The 20,331-nt window shown below is 43.1% G+C and overlaps 2 protein-coding genes across 3 annotated transcripts in view; both read left to right on the forward strand.

The window, feature by feature from the left end:
* smchd1 (structural maintenance of chromosomes flexible hinge domain containing 1) overlaps nt 1-5,736 on the forward strand; it is a 29,895-nt gene extending 24,159 nt beyond the window's left edge. Inside the window, exons 35-47 of the mRNA XM_061064656.1 lie at nt 26-113; nt 281-412; nt 536-694; nt 777-897; nt 1,900-2,019; nt 2,361-2,446; nt 2,547-2,669; nt 2,826-3,007; nt 4,259-4,374; nt 4,784-4,854; nt 4,931-5,096; nt 5,200-5,358; nt 5,459-5,736. Coding sequence (XP_060920639.1) covers nt 26-113; nt 281-412; nt 536-694; nt 777-897; nt 1,900-2,019; nt 2,361-2,446; nt 2,547-2,669; nt 2,826-3,007; nt 4,259-4,374; nt 4,784-4,854; nt 4,931-5,096; nt 5,200-5,358; nt 5,459-5,544 — 1,609 coding nt within the window. The 3' untranslated portion in view covers nt 5,545-5,736. The remainder of the gene's footprint in view (nt 1-25; nt 114-280; nt 413-535; nt 695-776; nt 898-1,899; nt 2,020-2,360; nt 2,447-2,546; nt 2,670-2,825; nt 3,008-4,258; nt 4,375-4,783; nt 4,855-4,930; nt 5,097-5,199; nt 5,359-5,458) is intronic.
* A 121-nt stretch (nt 5,737-5,857) lies between these two features.
* emilin2b (elastin microfibril interfacer 2b) lies at nt 5,858-18,954 on the forward strand. 2 transcript variants are annotated; one of them, XM_061064657.1, is made up of 9 exons: nt 5,858-6,336; nt 6,514-6,639; nt 7,489-7,670; nt 7,804-9,573; nt 15,987-16,196; nt 16,525-16,578; nt 16,657-16,710; nt 16,795-16,911; nt 17,740-18,954. In XM_061064657.1, exons 1-9 carry the CDS (start codon nt 6,203-6,205, stop codon nt 18,069-18,071), a joined length of 2,979 nt encoding a protein of 992 aa, XP_060920640.1. In that variant the 5' UTR covers nt 5,858-6,202; the 3' UTR covers nt 18,072-18,954. The 2 variants fall into 2 exon arrangements, with proteins under 2 accessions (XP_060920640.1, XP_060920641.1); XM_061064658.1 differs by having other exon boundaries at nt 5,860-6,336; nt 16,660-16,710.
* Nucleotides 18,955-20,331: the final 1,377 nt, after the last annotated feature.

The following is a 20,331-nucleotide window of genomic DNA, read 5'->3' on the forward strand; positions in this document are numbered from 1 at the left end:
CTTATTTTGTTTTCTGTCACTGCAGAGATAAAGACATACCACAACCTATCGGAGAGTACACCATTCAGTTTTCTCTGCGTCTGGGGAGAGAAAAAGTCCTGTACAGCCCTGAGGTTGGTTCAACAGAAATCTTGGAAACATTCCTTTAAATCCAAAATGGGTTTCCTTCAATGTAAAAAGCGTATGAAGAGTCTCACTATCACTGGACAGTGATTTTTCAGTGAGTCATTGCTGGTTTGTAAATCATAATCCGGACTGATCTCAGGACTTTTTCTCCTAGATGAAGATAAAAGTGGAGGCCAATCAGCCCGTCAAACTGGGGCCCAAGGCTCAGCCAACACCCCCGGTAGTTTCCTACAGTAAAGACATCTCCAGCCGGACCTTGGTGCAGAATCTGACTCTCTTTGTAATGGTGAGATTGTATCAATTTTTACTGAATGCACCAAAAAAAAAATATCACATTTTAAGGCATCTTTGTTTTTTTTTAATCTGCAGATATTTAGCCTCACTGATATGAGTTCTGACTGATTTACAGGATTCATATGGAAACCCAGCGGGGCAGAACCTGAATGGAGAAGTGCTTGTTTCTATAAGGGACTCGCAGAATGCAGAAAGACGCAGAAACCTCCCGCGGTTTGATGGCAAAGCTAGCCGCTGTGTGATCAGCTTGGTGGATGGAAAAGCCCACATTGATGTGAGTGAGCATTTGTCTCGGGACGCTGCACAGTTTTTTATTTGAGTCACCCATGATAACATACATGTATTTCTCTGCACAGAGGCTGACTATCATGGAGAACAGTCCGGGATACAACGGCAATTCATACACGCTCCTCTTTGAGCCTGATGTGCAGTCGGTTCCCCTGACTCCCTTCACGCTCCCCTTCCATTTTTTTAATGGTATGATATGAAGTACAGCAATATATACACCCATTTCTAATAAGGATGGGACATTGTATGAAATTAAAAAAATTATAAAAACAATATGTTGAAACCCCATATTTGATTGAAAAAGCAAGACAACATGCTAAAGGTTGAAACTGAGATGTGACTCATATTGAACGTGTGATTGGAAGCTGAGGAGTAAATATATGCAACCTTAGTTTGATTTTCTTTTTACTATTGACGGAGTGATGAAGTGGGAACGAGTCCTGCATCAAGTTTTAGTTTCTCTGGTTTCCTGATGACATTTTTCACCTTTTCTGTCAGTACCTAGATAGTTATGAGAACTTATTTTACAGCATTAAAAATGTTGTTCATAGATTAGTTCTAAGATCATTCCAGACACATTACATCCATATGGATCCACATATTGCGCCATATATTTTTTTTCTTTGAAATTGTTCATTTTTATGAACAAAATTCCCACTGCGAATAGCAGAAGATTGAGTTTGATTCACCGACCAATATGAGATTTATGTAACCGATACCGCTATCGATATTTTCGAAGTAAAAAAACGAATACAGATATATTGGCCAATATCTTTCTTAGATCTATGTTGGATCTGTAGAGATAGACAGATTTAGATATACGCATTTATTGGGTTGATCCCTCAAATGCAGTTATCAAACACAAGATATATAATGAAGACAAGATGGTCAAATGTCAACTTAAAGCTAGATCATAATGCACGCCAAAGATTCTGCTTAGTTCCATCGCTAAGAGAGAAAAATAATGCTCCTCGAGTTGTCCCTATCCACGTTATCTCCCAGACCCTCTGCACCAGTTTCTTGTTAAAATAAAAAAAAACTGCCATCAATTGTTTGATGTTATACATTTCCTGGTTAAAAAGTAGCTTTATGTTGTTATGTTAAAGAAAACAAGTTTTTGAACCTGTTTAAATGTTTCCTTTCTTTGCTTGGACTCACACTTCCAACATCGTTTATCTGTTGACTTTTCAGATGCTGAGAACCAAAGAAAGATGTCTGAGCTGTCCAAGAAGACAGTTGATCTCAATAAAGCAATCGATGTATATAAAACAATCTTTACAAAATATGACACTCTCCTTCCTATGTTGAACGGTAAGATATTATATCCTCTTTTTGTCTTATTTTTACGTTCAACCTGATCTAATGCCTATGCATGTCTTCTTCCTGTGCTAACAGGCAAAAGGAGAGCAATGATTGATACCATGTAAAGACTCTTTAATGTTACATATTCCAAAGCCACTGTGCAATATTCAAAGACGAAGTAAATAAATGTGTTAAACATTTGAAGCTTGGTGTTACAGGCTCATTTTGATCAATACAGGAAATGTCAGGAGGGACAAAACCGAGATCTTATTGTGACAGTGCTCATTTTGTTTCTGATGATGATTGTTTGAAACTGTCCAATTGCATGGATTTTTTATTTTTTTTTGTAGATCAATGGCTGGATACATGTAAAAAAGAGGCCGAGCAGAGAAAGAAGCTGATCAACAGCCGAGTGATATCAGCACAACATGTTACCGTAAGAAGTTTGTTCTAGCTGCACGATTTTGACGATTGTCTCGTTTCTGTATTTTCATTGGGGTATTGATATTTCCTTTTCTTTTTTTCATTCTCTGTAGTTGCAAAGTATTGGCAGACTGATTGTAGAAAAAAACAAAGAAGTGGAGAGGATCTTCAACACGCCCAGAAGAGTCTACCCCCACCGGGATCAGTTCAAGGAGCTGCCGGATGTTTTGGGAATGGTCTGTCAAGTCTTTGGAAAGAAGAGCTTTTACATCCGATTAGCTTTTCAAAATAAGAGTGTCAGGAAACATTGTGTTAGCTGTGAGTTTGCAATGAGTTGGTAGATCACTTTTACCAAATCTGTGAAAGTGTAATCCTCTACCTTTTGTGTGCAGGTTGGTCACCTGGCTTTTATAAGTGACGACTCAGAAGCGAGGGTCATCTCCTGGCACCTCAGAGGCGACATGAGATGTGTCGTTACTAAAACCAGGGAAGCAGCACAGAGGATCTATCATAACACCCAAGGACAGCAGGAGGTCTTGCCCCTCACCAGTGTATACGTGGCACAAGTCAACGGGTACGCCGTCTGTGTCAGTCGTCTTTAGGGACTATGAAAAGTTCTCTGTTGGATTCCTGCAGTTTAAACCATTATTTACTTCAGCAGTGCTGTTGGTGCCCGAGTAGCTTTCCTGTTGAGATTACTTTGTGTCCTTGATTATAGTGTTTTTAATCTCCCACCCCAGCAACTGTAATTTAAAGATCTTACAGCACTTCCTTCTTCCTCTGACAGTTGGAGAAATAAGTGAAGTCGAGCTTTCACACCACAAAAACATTTTTAGTTTTCATCCTCATTACATCAAAAAAAGTTCAGATGTAATGCTTTAAAATGTTGTAAACACAGTTCTGTTTGGTTTAAAGGTGACATATCCTCCTCCTCTTCAAACAGTGTAAATAAGTCTCAGAGCTTCCCAAAACATGTGTGTGAAGTTTCTTGTTCTAAATCCACTCTGATCCTGTATTTGATCAGGCTGTTTCTGTGTCTGTACCTTTAAATGTAAATGAGCTGTGTCTGACCACGCCCCCTCTCTGGAAGGGCTTGGGTGTCTCAGGCTTTCTCACTCCATGGCCTATTGTTTACGGTGAGAAGGCAGACTCAGAGGGCAGAACAAACACCTAGCTGTGGGAGTGTCACCCATCTGGGGGAGGGGTTACTGCCCTTTGTGATGTCATGAAGGGAAAATCTCCAAACGGCCTGTTTGAGCACACATTTTCTGAAAAGTGGAGCAGGCAAAAGACAGAGAGGGTGGACTTTTCTCATCATTGTGGGGTTTGTAGGCAGACTAGGGACACATTAGTAATGTAATTGTGTATTTTTTCATAATATGTGAACTTTAAAGTACACAATTACAAACACTGACAGTCGATATTGATTGAGATTTAATGTTAGAAAATTGTGTAACGACTCTTTTAAATCGAAATAAACTAAATAACTTTAAAGTTCACATATTATGAAAAATACACAGAATAACTTTAAGTGATGTACTGGTTAAAGAGTCAGCTGCAGCTCTGTTAAACATACTATGCAGACTTGATGTGCAGTGCACATGTATCTCAAGAGTTGTGATCGATTATTTAAGATTCACACTGAAATAATTGGTATTCATTGGCTGCCTGGAACTGAAAACAGAGTACACTGTTTTGGATTCTTGGTTAGGAGCTACATCTTTTAGACTTAATACAACAATCAATTTTAACAAGTTTGCGACTGTAGGAACAAAGTTTTGGATGATTTCTGCCCTCTTTTCACTAAGATTTTAATTGCTTTCAGGCCGCTGCCACACTTAAGAAACGGCCGTCTTCTCTTTGAGCCCCGTGGGAACCCAGTGTTCGCCAGAGATCTCCTCAAGTACCCTAGTGACCAACACCATCAGAGCTGTGCGACTGGTGAGAGGCCTCGAAGTGTAACCCTGACTGTTTGTTTTTCATTGCAGGTGTACAGTACAGGCCCATTAAAGGTGTCTGTGGTTTTCTAGAAGCTTCCCAGGTCATTTTGTGTTTTGTATTTTTTTTCTTCATTTTTCACAACTCCTGTTGAGACCCTGGTAAATGGTTCCACCTGGAACTAAATCTCACAGTGGTGGGGGGGGGAGAGGGTTCCTCACCCAGGGGGCCCATCACTGGAACAGAAATCGGGCCTCTTAGCGCCTTAAATGGATGTTAATTTAGGTATTTCCTGTAGTTTGGAATGTGTATGTTTCATGTGTGAAAGTCGTATAGGGCGCTGTGATTGTAGAAGTTTACGTCAACTTGTCAGAACAGCTCTGAAGGTTTCCTTCTGCTACTTCCTTTGCAGTGTTTAAAAACTTCCTCGCAAATACTATTCTGATCGATGACCTGGACTCTGGAAACCACTACAGAGAGATGGTGAGTGACGCTGAGCCGTTCCATAGACTAACTGGGCAGATGATCATTTTTCCTCTAAATGTGACTTTGATTCCAGGTGGTGCAGGGTGGGTCACAATGTCCCACCATCCTGACCAGGCAGGGGGACAGGATAAGTGGTAGGGGCAAGTTTGGAGGCTCACAGAACAGTGCCCCCTCGAACTTGCCAGACGTTTTTGGAGCCCCCCTCCCACAGGAGTATTTCACTCTTAAGGAACAAATAGGTGATGTCTCTCATTAGTCGTGCTTTAAATTACATTATTTTGCCCTTTTTTTTTTTATAAACATTGTGGTAATTGTACACATTAATTCCTGTCATGTCAACAGAGCTCCTCCGTCAGTATTGGATAGTTGTGCAGAAGAGGGATAAAGCCGAAAAGGATTTTCAAGACCAATCAAACAAACAGAAGTCCCCTGAGGTGCTGAAACAGAAACAAGACATGGACGAGAAAATCAAAGAACTTGACGAGATCAACAGACAAATTGGTATGTTTGTTCATGGAAGTAAAGGCATAAAATATTATTTTTGTTTAATTATTATTATTTCAGTAGAGTTGGTTCATAATGGTTTGTTTTCATCTTCCAGAGTCTTCACGATTAGGACCGGTGAAACGTCCTGGTGCTGGTGAGCCATCGGGGATTCATACAAAGAGAGGAAAGCCAGCCTCATAGCTGGTGAAAATGTGTTTAGTGAAGTCTTTTATTTTTTTTTTATATTTGAGCCTTTATGTTGGAATTATTCATTTTTATTATGTAAATATGCTGCATTATATTTTGTACTCATCAATCAACCGATTTTTCTGTTTAATAACCTGAGCGAATGTCTGGAATGTTTCCAAATCAGAAAATACATATTCATTGTCATCCCTTTGCCTGTGTCTTTATTTCTACTCAATAAAAATCTCAATGAACAACAGAAATAGGGAGAGAAAAAAAATGTGGGTAATGAAGATTCTGGCCAGACAGAAACGTGACAAGCTTTCACATTTTTACGCAAGAGATAATTACGGTGCCTTTTCGAAACAAAGACAATCATTATCCCGATTTATGCCTCCGGAAATGTTGCAGGCCTGTGATATTGTGTTTCTGGATGCAAAATGAGACTTGGTATGAGCTGCGGTTTGTGTGATCTGAGGGAGGGAAAAAGAAAAGAAAGAGCATCTGTTAGTATTGGAGGGGTTACCAAAACGTCACACTGTGGACGCAGGAGGGAGCATGTCAGGTCTTTGCTGCGTCGACAAGGAACAACCCGAGGTGCCTTCACTGATCTGTGGATCACAGAGCTTCTTGACTGAGTGATACGGGAGGATATTTACAATTTAAGTCAACAATGAAGCGCGTACTATGCGGACTGCAACTCCTTCACTTTTTAATAACTTTTACTTCTATCAGTGGGACACCTTTCCATTATAGCATGCTCCAAGGCAACGCGTACTCAGGCTCCGAAACGCGACAGAGAAACAAGTGAGTAGGCCTACTATGTGTCTATAGTTTGAATTAGTAACATAACACTTTAATGATTTCATTACTGTGACGTACTTTACGGTGCGTAAATGTTTTCCATTGCGTAAAAGTACTCCGCAGTGAGTACGCACCGGAGCTCTCTACATCAGGACTAAATAATCGATGATTTTTCTGCAGAAACTGGTGCGCCTATGTTGTGCACAAGAACGTCACCTGTGCCGTGGTGGGAGGCACGGAGAGTTTCGTGCAGCCGGAGGCTTTACCGTGTCCACCGGAGCTGCCAAACTGTGCCACAGAAGTGATGTAAGTCCCCCCAAATCTAGGAAAACGGGTGCACTGTGGGTATTCTTAGTCTTTGTTTGGTATTCTTAACTAAATCAAAGTACTTTTTTTATTATCATACTGACCAAAAAACGCATATTACATTGTCTACATGTCTACATGACATTACATGTCTAGAAGGAATTAAGTTTGAGAGGAAGCAGCTGTTCCTTTTAGATTCACTTCTATTCTTGCATGTGTTCTTAATCTTTTCATCTCTGTCTTACTTTGTAAACTTTAATTTGTATTTCCGCTTTGGTTAACAAAGATTATAATATGAAAAGACATTGATTTGTATGGGTCTAGTGGTTCTGTGGTGCTATTTCATTCTAATTAAACGCACTAATGTTCCTTTTTCTTCGTTTTTTCTTTTCTTAAAATGTCTGGCCTTGACACAAAAGAGATTTATTTTAAGAAAAATCCTTAAAACTGATCTTATAAAGCTGTTTCATTCAGGGATCTGTGTTGAGTCTCCTTGGTAGGTAAACTCAGACTCTGTTCTGCTTTTGTTTGTCTTCACTGTCTCAAAACACTTGAGAGTTAATCTTTGGGTGGTATAGCCATGTGGGTCAACAGTGTCCTCATGAGGGGAAGTGGTGGAAAATCTTAAGCTGCATCCTGCCGGCGGCATAATTCATTACTTGCGACTGTGACTGGTGTTTATTGGTCATAGATGTCAACAGACTAATTATTTATTGTGCTGTGATTGCAAGTTTACAGGGAGGGTTGTGCAATGTCTAACATTAACTATCTATTGACATCACATCACAAACCAAAACACTGTAAAGCATCTGCGGTTTCTCATGTCCACAATGTGTTAAATGCTTCCAGATATCGGACTCACTTCAGACCTATGTATAAGATCGCATACAAGACTGTTACAGAGCTGGAGTGGAGGTGTTGCCCGGGTTACCAGGGACACGACTGCATGGAGGTGAAGGACATGAAGCTGCTCCAAGTAGAGCGCATGCCGTATGCTCCCTCCGCTTCAGGACATATTCCAGTCCCTCAAGGTGAAAGACAAGATTGTACATAAAGAAATGTAGCATAAACAGACTTAAACAAGTATGTAACTGCTGGAAAAATGTCAGGAAATGTACATTAACAATGTTGTTACCCAACCCTCATTTTTATTTTTCCCTAAAGCGCCATCACAGCGAACCGATAGCCAGAGGAACCATCCATGGGGAGGGGAGAGGCAGTTTGGAGGTCAGACAGGTCACAGACCACTGGAGGGTCATGGAGGACTGCAAAATGGACAACACCTGGAGGACGAGGTTCAGAGGCTCTCCCAGATGGTTCTTGACATGCAGGCAAGAATGACAGACATGTCATCCAGTTTGAGACTGGACTTCCAAGAGGATGCCAGTAAAATGTTTGTGACACTGATGAATGACTACAAACTGCCCGCCAGCGCGAGGGGGGAGGAGGCCCAAACCATTCAGGTGCAGGATTTCTCCTTTGAGCGCGATCCGCCAGCAATTGATGAGGTCATGAACAAGATCAGCCAGGTGTCACAGGATCTGGAGTCCAAGAGGAACACCCTGGATGACCTGCTCGGCCGTGTTAACCACCATGACGGACAAATTAATCTATTAATGGAGGCTGCCCGGAATCACCTGCCCACACACACTCCTGCCCCTCCAACCAGTGATGCAGATCTGCGAGCCTACCTGGACCAGAAGATCAGTGCCCTGAGGGAGGAGTTAATGGAGGGCATGGAAATCAAACTGGCAGACTTGAAGAACTCTTGCGATTATAAAATCCTGTCAGTTCGGGAGCAGTGCGACGGACAAGAAGCCAACTACCTCAGCCTGGCCGAGCTCATGGACTCAAAGGAAACTGACCTCCGCGGTGAGATCCAGGACCTCACGACCAAGATGGTTAATGCAGTTAACCGTGAACATGACCCTTTTCTGGCTCATGTGGAGAACCTCGAGATCCGTCTGAACTCATCTGAGAAGGCAGTTGTGTCCCAGTGCCTTTTAGTGGAGGAGAAGCTAAAGATCGATCAGGGGAAAGTGTTCAAAGACCTTCGGGAGACTATGGAAAACAAGCTGGCCTCCATGGAAGACAGACTGGCCACCCTGTTTGTCAACTCCTCAACTGACAGCCAGCCAGAGAGGCAAGACAATCTACATGGGGACATTAAATCTCTAAAGGGCGCCTTTCAAACTCTGGAGAATCGCTTCGATGTCTTGGACGAGCTGTGCTCAAAGGAGTGCAACGCTAATTTGACTGTTGTAGAGAACATTGAACAAGACTTGCAGGGCTGCAGAACAGCTGTAGATGCTTTGGAGATCGGTCTTGAAGCTAATATAAACGGCCTTAAAGCCATTGAGGGGAAACTGTTTAACTATAGCACAAGCATCGATGAGGTACACGGTGAGTTAAATGGTCTGAAAGGACACATGGGTAGGCTGGAGGACGCGCTATCAGATGTAGCCCACCAGCAATCTCAGAAGATCCAGAGCCTCAACACGACGTGGGATCAGGTTAAACTTGGGGCCGAGCAGGAAGTCGAGGACCTTTTGGAGCTCCAAAAGACTCAAAATCACGAGCTGAGAGACAGGCTGAGCCAGCTGTCCAGGGAGGTGAAAGCAGAGACTGAAAACTGCCGGGAACACACGGCAGACTTTGGAAAAGAGATCGCCCACATCGACAGCCGAATTGTCAGCGTGGAGAGTTTATGCGGAAAGCTGGATCCTATCTCTGGTAGCCTTAAAAGGATCAAAGAGGGTCTGAATAAACACGTCACTGGGTTGTGGACTTGTGTGAACCAGCTGAATGCAACAGTTAGAGGTCAGGCCCGAGACATTGGAGGACTGAAGGGAAGTAGTCAAAACCTCCAGAACCACATCTCTAATGTTGCCAGACATCTCCAGGAACTGATAAACAGCAATCCTGGGAAGACAGGTGAGCTGCTACACACACAAACACTGACCCTTTTTTATTACCCCCGAGTATGAGAGATAACTTTGTTCTTTGGAGAAAGCGATTTAAACACACGCTTTAAAAAAAAAAAATGTCGAAAGAGCAAGTAATGCATGCAATAAAACATGCACGGTATTGCTTAAGTCATTACAGTCAAGTGCACTGCTGCTGCCAACCATGATTGAGCTGATATGACGGTGATTGCTAATGTTAGCTAGTGTTAGCTAACTAGAAGCGATGTAATGATATTCAAAAAAACAATTAAAATTCCCCCAAAAACATTTTAATTGATGAGACAAAAACATATATTGCAATATCATATTTGAACCAGCAGAGGGCAGTATCTGCTTTTGGAGTATTTTGTTCAGCGTCATTAAAAAGTAGGCTAATACGTACTTAAACTGATTACAATGGATTTTTATACAATATAGAATATTTTGTCAAATTTCTTTTCAGAGAATTGGAGTTTGTTTTTAAATTATAATTATTTAATATCAATCGCATTTCTTCATGAAAATTAGAAAATCGTAGAATATCCAGATAAAATTTTACTCTGAGGCTGGTAGCCTAGAGGTTTGTGCGTGCCCCATGTCTGAAGGCTGTGGTCCTCCGAGCGGGCGGCCTGAGTTCAAAATCCGACATGTGGCTCCTTTCTTGAATGACATTCCCCTCTCTCTCTCTCTCTCTCTTTCCCTGATTTCTGACTCTATCCACTGTCCTGTCTCTAAAAATAAAGTCCCAAACATAAATCTATAAAAATCTTACTGTGAACCCAGAATCGTGATCCGTATGGCGTCATGACTTGAGTGATTGTTACATCCTGACTAACTTAATTTGCTGTATAACTGCATTACTGAGCTTCTCTTAGATTTTTCCCTGACTCTGCGATCGCATTTATCGCCCATATCCTGTAAAGTTCACTTGTGGCCAAAGTCGACACAATCCTCCAAAAGTTCCATCATCTCAATTTAAACCAGCATTTTCCAAGTTTACATCAAGCTAAATAAGATTTATTATCCTCAGCAGTTAGCAACATAAGAGCTGGAGATCAGTCACATAGCTGTAATATTTCCCGACATGGTTGGATCATCGCTTGGACCGGAGTCAGTTTGTGTATCACAGGCTGGCGGTGTTTTTGGAGTGTGTTTCAGTGTGTGAGTGAGAGGAAGTTGGACTTTGATTTAACCATGTTCTCAGTTAAAGGAGGCAGGCTTGATTGAAGACACATGCTTGAGTTAATAGAGCCCACTTGTGTTGAGCAATACCTGCTAAAAGAAATCTTGTTCACTTTTTTTGAGCATCTGAGTGTGTCTTGGTGTGTGTCCTCTCTCTCTATATATGTATATTTTTTCAGGGTAAAACACGAGAACATCAGGGTGATAGTGCTCCCCTGGTTTGATATCATGTGGCTATTTGGCTATTTTCTTACAGTTAATACTGGAAATGTTTGTATTGGGGTTTGGCTATGTGCTGTACGCATTATGTGAAAGTACAGATTTTCATATCCCTGCATATGTTGCATATTTGTTGTATGAGTCCGATCTGTAATGGTGCCTAGGAGACCCTGCTGGACTTCTCTGGCTCGCACTGTTGAAAACGTGAACTGGAATCACACCCAGCATGTCTACAAGCCAAGTGCCTTCCTGCGGGACCGGCCCGCATTCAATCACCGGTTTATGGAGCAGGTGATGCAGCATGTGATCCAGTTTAAAAATCTCATGGGAGGCGAGGGGGAATTAAATAGTCCTGGTTCTTGTTTTGGTTCACATCTGAGTCCAAGACCAGATAGATTTCGTTTGCTGCTTCTGATTTGTCTCTGAAGCTCTGACATGCCAGCTCTTCTTATGACTATATCTGTGATGCCTGTGACATGTTGCCACTCCACCCCATGGCCGCTGTCATAAAACTGCATGTAATTCATCATTCTGTCAGTGGGGAGTTTTGCAAGTGGGAGCCCATTTTGCACAATTTCCACTCATGCCCCTTGTGTTGCCATTTTGCTGCTTGCTCCGTAAAAAAAACTCAAGCTTCCTGTTTGTCTTCACAATCCCAGCTGCCTCGTCCCTTTGTCTCCCTCCCCGCTTATCTAAAGAGACTGGAAAATGCTGCTTGGAGGAGTCCATTACAAAGAGATCCCCGCACACGGCTTATCAGAGATCCACTCTTGGGCGTCTTTTTTTTCTGAGCCAAGAGCGTCAGTGTGTTTAGATTAGGTGCTACTGGATGGACATCCCCTAATTTCCTCACACACTCTGCGAGGCTTTTCCTTTTACTTCTATCTCTTTAAGTCCGTCTGTGGCTTTCTTCCTTTTTTTTTTTTTTACTTCCACGGCTGAGCTCCTTTGCTTTGGAAATAAACAGTGCCAACACTAAAAGCTGCAGAAGGGTCCCAGGGGCCATATGTCAGCGTGTTTACCATGATGTCATAGTGGTGTAAACCCTGAACGAGAGGGTCAAGTAAGAAACGGAAGAGAGACTCTAGATGTCACTCTGATCATTTATAATGGCTTGTTGACACAATGTGAAAGAATCACAAAGGCCGCTGACCTTTAGCTTTACAACCTTTTCCTTCAGCCAACAGTTGTCCACATATTTTAAATGTATGTTAAAGCTGCAGCTGCTTGACGTAAACACACTATTTAAGTCGTGCTTGACCTTGAAATGGACCACCTTGAATAACATTAAATAGTGATTGAGAAATCTTGTTTTAATCCAATATGATAACACAGGCTGCTCTAAGATCCAAGTTTCTTTATCTGTATACATGCATGGTGTGTTCCAGTTGACCTAAAGTCCCTTCAAACAGCCTCATAGAGCTCTACTAGACGAGAGGAGTGAGCACGCTTTCCGGCTTCTGACAGCACTCTGTGGTGGAGCTGCTGGGTCAATGACCTGCAGAGATAAGGTCACTTTTATGGTGACGTGCTCTGTTCTGTGGTCAAACATGATAACCCTGTGCACAACAAAAAAAAAAAAAAACAAGACTGGACCTGACAGAAAGCCCTCGAGGGGAAAACCAAAGCCTGTGAAGTAAGAAGGCTGCAGAGACTGCGGCTGCTTTATTTATCCCCCGTTATCCTGACTGAGAGGGCGTTACAGTATGAGACGGGAGTAAATGACCCAACTCTTTTTTTTTTCTATCTGAAATCCTGCAGCTGGATTCATTGCTTCCAAAATCAAAGTCTTAAGAGCCCAGTTTGTTTTTGCTCAAAGTGACTCATAAAGTCAACGCACACTAAACTGCAATGCAGTCATCATTATGTGGCTTCTAATGTGGGGAACGGCCATTTTTGCGACACAGAGGGCTGTTGTGTCCTGGAAGGAGAAGGGATGGGATGCAATTAGTTGTCTGTCCACATCATCTCCAGCTGTGTGTGTTTTTTTTTTTTTTTTTACCTCACCTCTTTAATTATGACAAATACTGTACTTACACATATAGAGCTGTTCTCATACTGATACCAGCATCCAAGACCAATACTGACACCAGTGTTCGCATTTGTTTTGGATGCAAGACATCTTTGTTTTTGAGTCCCTAAAGAATCAAGCTCAGTCTGGACACGCCCCTGGCTGTGGTATATCAGTGTCTATGTATGCAGGAAGAAAAAAATGGTATTGGACATAGGTATTGGGGGGACTGTGGCTCAGTGGTAGAGTTAGTCTTCTCTAATTTGAAGGGTCAGGGGATTCGATCCCCAGCTTCTGCAGTCACATTGTTGATGTGTCCTGGGGCAAGAAGCTGAACCCCAAAGTGCTCCCGCTGCTACGTCCTCGGCATGGGAATGTGTAGGAATGGTATTAGTTCATACTGATGGACACTTCAGTGTGGGATGAATGTGATGTGAATGTGGCATGCGAGGTCACAGGACTAGAAAAGCGCTGAACGAAGCTGAAGTCCACTTACCATCTACTCGCAAACACGTCTGTCTTCATGGCAGTAAAATCAGTTTTGAATCCCTCCCATCAAAGGCTGCTCGCTGCAGCACATACCTGAATTTATACGAGGAGCGAGTAGACCAACAAACACACACCAGTGAAACACAAGCACATGTGCAGACTGTTACCCCCTGTGCTGTTTTACGCTTACACACCGGTCCCTCTGCACATGGTCTGTTTAACAGGCAGACCTCTCTGCCTTTTATACCAAATTACCTTTTCCCCCGGGCGCGGGGACAAACTGTCTGGTGATTGAACATGTGGCCGTGCCCCGGTAATGCTGCTGGTTCATGCCTTTAATGTGGGTCTTTTCCCCTTGACAATGAGCCCGCCCTCAGCCAGGAGGGGCGATGTGTTGATAAACTCCAGGGTCCATCTGAGGAATGCAGCGGTACCACTGTGCGACGCTTGACGGGGCAGTGGTCAGTCAGTCAGTTTCTCTGTTTACGGCCACAGTAACAGGCTCAGATAATCACTCTGTGTTAGCGAGAGTCAATGGAAGCTCTCTCATAAACATGAACACAATTACAAGTTTATTACGAAGGTAAATAGTGGAAAGATACATTTACTTTAAGTCCATGTCATTTTTATGAGGTTTTCAATATTTACTGGTTGAACTCATTAAAGTTCGAAGCATGACGAGGTAAGACATCAACCGCACTGTGAGTCTGCAGGAGTAGGGCCGCCTGTTAGCGCTCATTTTGCACGCCTCTTGTACAAAGGCTGTAGCCCTCGTTGCAGCGGCCGTTGGTTTGAATCTGACCTCTGCCCTTTGCTACATGTCATCCCCCCTACTCTGTCCTCCCAACATTACCTGTCTCTCTTCAGCTGTCTTAACTCATAAAGGCAAAAATAGCCCAAAATTACAACTTAAAAAACAAGAAATGCAGGAGAAGCCGTCCAGTGAATACTATTACAAAAACAATCATCCTAAAATAAGAATTCAGTCTAAATTTAAGATTTTTAGATTTTTGTTTTTGGATTAAAGTTTCCTGTTGAAGTCGTGAAATTAAGAAGCGCTGCGATCATGTTTTGTTAAATGACAGAAGTTTTCCCACTGTCATCACATCCCTCCTTTGGGGAGAGAAAAAGCTGCCACTGCTCATTTTGGGCCGTTCTTGTTGGATTTAAAAACTCCCCTGTAATCCACCTCCACCCTTTTTGCCTCACAGCCCAGCGAGGCGAGAGGGTGGAGGCCGTCTTGTCCGTGTCCAATCGCAGCATCCAGAGGTTGGACTCTTCGGGCTTCCTGTCAGGAGCAGCGCCGCCGCTGTCGCATGAGCGCTGTAACTGCAGCAGCTCGACATCCCTGATGAGCAAATTAAAATATCCTGAATTTTAAGACCATAAAGTGAATCCAAGAAAACGCGCTCAGCCTCAGTAACTTATATGGGTGCCGAATCCTCAACCAAAACATGTATCAGAAGTATTTATGTGGGCGCTGGAAGGTCAAGGGTTCGATCCCCAGCTCCTGCAGCAACTTGTCCGATGTGTCCTTGGGCAAGAAACTTACACCGAATGTCCATTTACCATATTTCAAGCACAGCACACCAAAATCTTAAATTTACAGCTTTTTTATTGCCGCAGGGTAAAGCCCTTCTTCAGGCAAACAAACTCAGACTCGTTTTGATGTGCTGTCCTGAAATACTTCAGGAATTTGAAGACACCAGACAAGTATTCACATTTTTGTTAAATCACTGTTTCAGATAAACGTTCCTAATTTTCACTGCCTGGAAATGTGACCGCCTTGTGCATGAAAAAAAAAAAAATGTTTTAGGCAGAACAGGAAATCTGTGTACATGACAACAATCAATCGGACAACTCTGATCATTTCAAAAAAAAGTTTAATCCTGTTATTGAAAAACACTTCAACAATACAGAATCTAACCATGCCAGCCATCTGTGTTTGAATGGACGGGTTGAACTTTAAGCTTCCTTCCTTTTATTATAAATTGCACATTTTTCATTGTCCATCCCTCTCTGTTTAAATGACACTGACAGTGTTTAATAAGGTGTTATCCAGGATCAAAAGACTCTTTTTAACAGCACTCTTTACCTCGCCATAGCAGCAACAATAACTCCTGTCTTTGTTGAAGACATAAAGGATAAGCTTGGACATGTGTGAGTCGTTCAGGAGCGTCAGCTTGGATGAGATTTATTTCTAAAAGTGTATTTCTTCAAAGTACATATTTGTAAAGTGGAGATAAATACAGTGGGTCCAAAGTTCAATCCCTACCTATACATCCGAGTTGTCAGGCAGGCTCAAGACTTTCTCTTCTGCTCATAATTTGAAGGTTTATGACGGCGATTATGGGAGATACGCCTCACTGAGTTACAGGGGCGAGCTTTGTAACCAGCTGGTGTGTTAACATGTCTGACCTCGGAACATCTGGCCGTACATCTGTTTCCGTCTGACCTGCAACCTCAGCCCCATCGCTCAGCACCTTATCTGTCATTTGTAGGTGTTCAGGTTGCTGTGGACGACAAAGGGCCTTCCCAGGGTTCAGGTCAGAGCCTTACTGTGCCGGTCGGGCCCCTGGACCCCTCCCTCCTGCAGCCGACTGTGATTGAGACGGGAGAGGCGGGACCTCCCGGCAAGATGACCTCGTCCAAGCTGCCCAAGGGGACTGACGGCAGCATGATGCCTGTTCAGGGTTTTGCTGGGGCTCCAGGTGAGACACACACACACACACACACACACACACACACACACACACACACACACACACACACACACACACACACACACACACACACACACACACACACACACACACACACACACACACACACACACACACACACACACACACACACACACACACACACACACACACACACACACACACACACACACACACACACACACACACACACACACACACACACACACACACACACACACACACACACACACACACACACACACACACAACTAAATGCACTCTGCTCTGCAAGCTTCGCAGCATTGTTTCAAGTGTCTCATCTTTTACTGCACAGCTTCTCCTTCCAAATCTAGTGACCCGCTGAAAGTTAGTACGCCGATCATTACAGGTAACATTCATTTATTCCTTCATTTTGCTGCCTCACAGCTGAGCTTTGAAGTGGATTACATTTGTATCCTTTCATCAGCAGATGTGAAAATGCCCCTCATCCTTACACCACAGAAACCTGCCCCGGCTTCAGGTCAGAGTTCAAGCACTAAACAGGTTCCTTGTCTCGGATAATGTAACGAGTACTAAAGGATATGTCTTCCTGTCTTGTGTTCAGTTGAGGCGGTGTCATTCTCAGCTGGTTTGACTCTGCTGCCGTTCCCCGGAGAGATGGCCATCATTCGATTCAACAAGGTGCTCGTCAACGATGGAGGACACTATGACGCTCAGACAGGTACCCGTCACCGAGGTCTCACTGATCCAAAATGTTGGACTGTTTGGTCTTGGTCCACTTCATACGACCCCCCCCCCCCCCCCAAAACCACATGTGGACTTGCAGTTTTTACATGACATCATATGCAAAATGTCCAACAAGGGGAATCTTACAGAAAGACTCTTTGCATAAGCTTCTAGATTCTAGCTGCTCTGTGAAGCTAAACGCTAACTCCAGCATGTAACTTGGAGCTTTGAGCAGCTAACGGTCACGATGTCTCGATGATAACCCGCCAAAACCAATACACCCACAGGAATTCCTAATCCTTTTCTAGAAGACAAGCGACCCCTGAAATCTACCTGAGTTTCTTGTTCTTACATTTTCGTTTAACCTGTCAGAAAGGGGCGGGGCGAGAGAGGGGCTAAGTAGGCAAGCCACGACGCAAAAAGGACGTGCCAAGATGGCGGACGAGCAACCGAGTCCGACACTCACAGCTTTTGCCTTAGCATCAATTCTACATGTAATTGTATTCAGTATTTACAAGAGAGCGGAGAAGAACTTACTTGCGAGCGGAGAACGTAATGAAACACTTTTATCTTGTGGACGTCGATCGCAGCAGTCCCGGTCGCTGGTCGCAGGATGTAAACGTCATCACCCACTCCAGGTGAATTTTCCTGAATATGTGATTAGTGCCTCACGATGGCGCTAGAGGGAAGTCAGGGGCACCGACATCAGTGGGATTCATCCTCTTATGGAGGCGTTAAGGTCGTGTCTGGCTCAGAGTGGTTTACATTAAAATCTGATATTTTCAATGACTTTTCATTTGGAGCACCGCTCTTTTGTTCTCAGGTATCTTCACAGCTCCCACAGACGGACGCTACCTGCTGACCGCCGTGCTCACAGCGCAGCGAGGCGAGAGGGTGGAGGCCGTCTTGTCCGTGTCCAATCGCAGCATCCAGAGGTTGGACTCTTCGGGCTTCCTGTCAGGAGCAGCGCCGCCGCTGTCGCAGGATCGCTGTAACTGCAGCAGCTCGACATCCCTGAGCCTGGTTCTGTCGCTGAGGAGAGGGGATCGAGCAGGACTCGTCATGACCGCCGGAAAACTCGCCGTCTCAGACTCCCCGGAGGTCCTGTCGACGTTCAGCGCCGTGCTGCTTTACCCGAGTCCAGCAAAACGGTAGCCCCGCCCCTTTTAGAGACAGCTGACGCATTTCGTAAGCCATAAGAGGAGTGTTGTGTATGTTAATGATGTTATTTTATTATCAGAAGAGAGGGACAACCTACTAACCAGGAGGGACAAAAGGGATCCACAAAAACAAGAAAATGACAGAACCTCAATCCAGATTTTTTTTTTTACATACTAATATAAAGTGTTTACATTGCGATCTATCTGTAAAGTTTAGTTAATGATCGAGATTTTATCGATACAATTTTGGCTTGAACATTTAATTCTTGCCCTCTGCAGTTATCTGAGTTTTAGCCTTTAATATTTAAAACCACATCGAGCCTTGAACCATCATTAACTCATATGTTCTGATCTCAGAGATTTTTTTACGTTAACATTTAAGAAGAAGATTTCCTTTTTTTAATCCTGCGAGGGGAAACTCAATTTGACGCTCTGTTGTCGAACATGCTCCACACACAGAGGTTGAAATACACACACATGCACAAACAGGATCCTGTGGACATGATCTAATGGAGAGATGTCAGAGTGAGGGCTCTGCCCACAGCAAGTACTCTTGAGCTGGTGGCGGGGGTCCAGTGCCTTGCTCAAAGGCACCTTGGCAGTGCTCTCCAGCTACCAGACCAGTTATCAGACTTGGTCCGCACCGGGACTTGAACAGGCCACCCTCCGCTTCCCACCCAAGGCCCTACAGACTGAGCTACTGCCGAGGTTTTTCCACTTTAGCAGAAACCAAAAACAGTGTTTGACTTTGTAAAGAACATAGAAAAGTACATACAGACAAACTCTTCTTCTTCTTTTTGGTGCTAAAATGTTACAAATGTAGAAAATAAGATTTTATTGTTCTTTCAAATACATTTTTATTAAAGGATCATCCAACAGAGGACATTTGATTCACGTTTATTAATCCAATACTGACAGTAAATAGAATATGAGTACAGATTATTCCCTGTGCTGTATCGTTTCCTCATGCTCTAAAGAAGACAGAGAACTCACCTTTCACACGGCCTCACAAAGGAAACAGTTAAATGTTGTTTTCTATTTTTCAGTCATCCAAAACAAACTTTGTGCTCACATTTTTCGATAAAAACTATAATCTATGTTTTCACAGAGTTGTCACAACAAACTACTGCAAACATCTGAAGCAGCTAAACTAGGGTGGGGTGGGGTGGGGGGGGGTGCAGGTTGTGTGTTCTCGTCACACAAAGATTTTCACTTTCATAGAAAGAATTAATCGCATTTTACCGACAGTGTGGAAAAAAAGAGGCTTGACAATCACATACTGCATCTTTACCGGCAAAAAGAAAAAAAAAACACAGCTGCAGCAGCATCTACGGTTCAGAAAGTGCTTTTTAAAATAGATTTTTCTTTGTATTTATTAAGTATAAAATAATCTACTTTTGGTCACATATTATCCACTTCACCATGTTCCTCTGACTCTAGTGTGTCTCTAGTCCGTCTAAAAACCCCCCAATGATGAGAAAAGTCCATCCTCTCCGTCTTTTGCTCCACTTTTCAGAAAATGTGTGCTCAAACAGGCCATTTGGAAATTTTCCCTTCATGACATCGGGTGACACTCCCACAGCTAGGTGTTTGTTCTGCCCTCTGAGTCTGCCTTCTCACCGTAAACAATTCATAGCTTTCAGTGACGTCACCAGCGCGGAGGGCTGGAATGCTCAGCAAAGTAACGGCTACCGTTGAAAACCCTGTAGAACTGCAGCACGGGCTTTTAATTTAACATCTCCTATAAACGACACGTTTACATCACCTGACAACCATAGCAAAACTAAGATATTAAGATGAACTTTGAGTTTGAGATACTTTAACAGCACACGGGACACATTTATATCGCTAGAAACGACAAGGTCCGTGCCGGTGTTACGGTTAAAAGAGTTACCATGTTAACTGGTGACTGTCAGCCGAGTGAGTCTGGTTGTCGTACGTTACGTGTCCTAACGAAAGCCTATTTGTTTAGATTTCATTAAAACATATCTCATAAGTAATTTTGACATTATGATAATACAAAAACGGAACAAAGAGGCATTTGTTAGGACACCAGTTAACATGGTCACTCTTTTAACCGTAACACCAGAACGTCACTTCAGTGATATTGCTGATATTTAGATGAGAATCCCTCTCCTTACACCGCTGTAAGAATAAAAGTCTACAAACACACAGGCAGCTTTATGTATTATTGATCGGTCTAGGTAGATAAAGCTGCTGTTTGAGAAGTGAAGGGCAAGAAATTCCTCATCATT

This window comes from Labrus mixtus, chromosome 19, assembly GCF_963584025.1.
Source record: "Labrus mixtus chromosome 19, fLabMix1.1, whole genome shotgun sequence".
Classification (NCBI taxonomy): domain Eukaryota; kingdom Metazoa; phylum Chordata; class Actinopteri; order Labriformes; family Labridae; genus Labrus; species Labrus mixtus.

Excerpts from the sequence above, each read along its gene's own strand:
- emilin2b (XM_061064657.1), top strand. The coding sequence starts at position 6,203 with ATGAAGCGCGTACTATGCGGACTGCAACTCCTTCACTTTTTAATAACT. Across the intron at positions 6,640-7,488 it reads AACTGTGCCACAGAAGTGAT|ATATCGGACTCACTTCAGAC; the intron begins GTAAGTCCCCCC and ends AAATGCTTCCAG. Across the intron at positions 16,912-17,739 it reads ACACTATGACGCTCAGACAG|GTATCTTCACAGCTCCCACA; the intron begins GTACCCGTCACC and ends TTTTGTTCTCAG.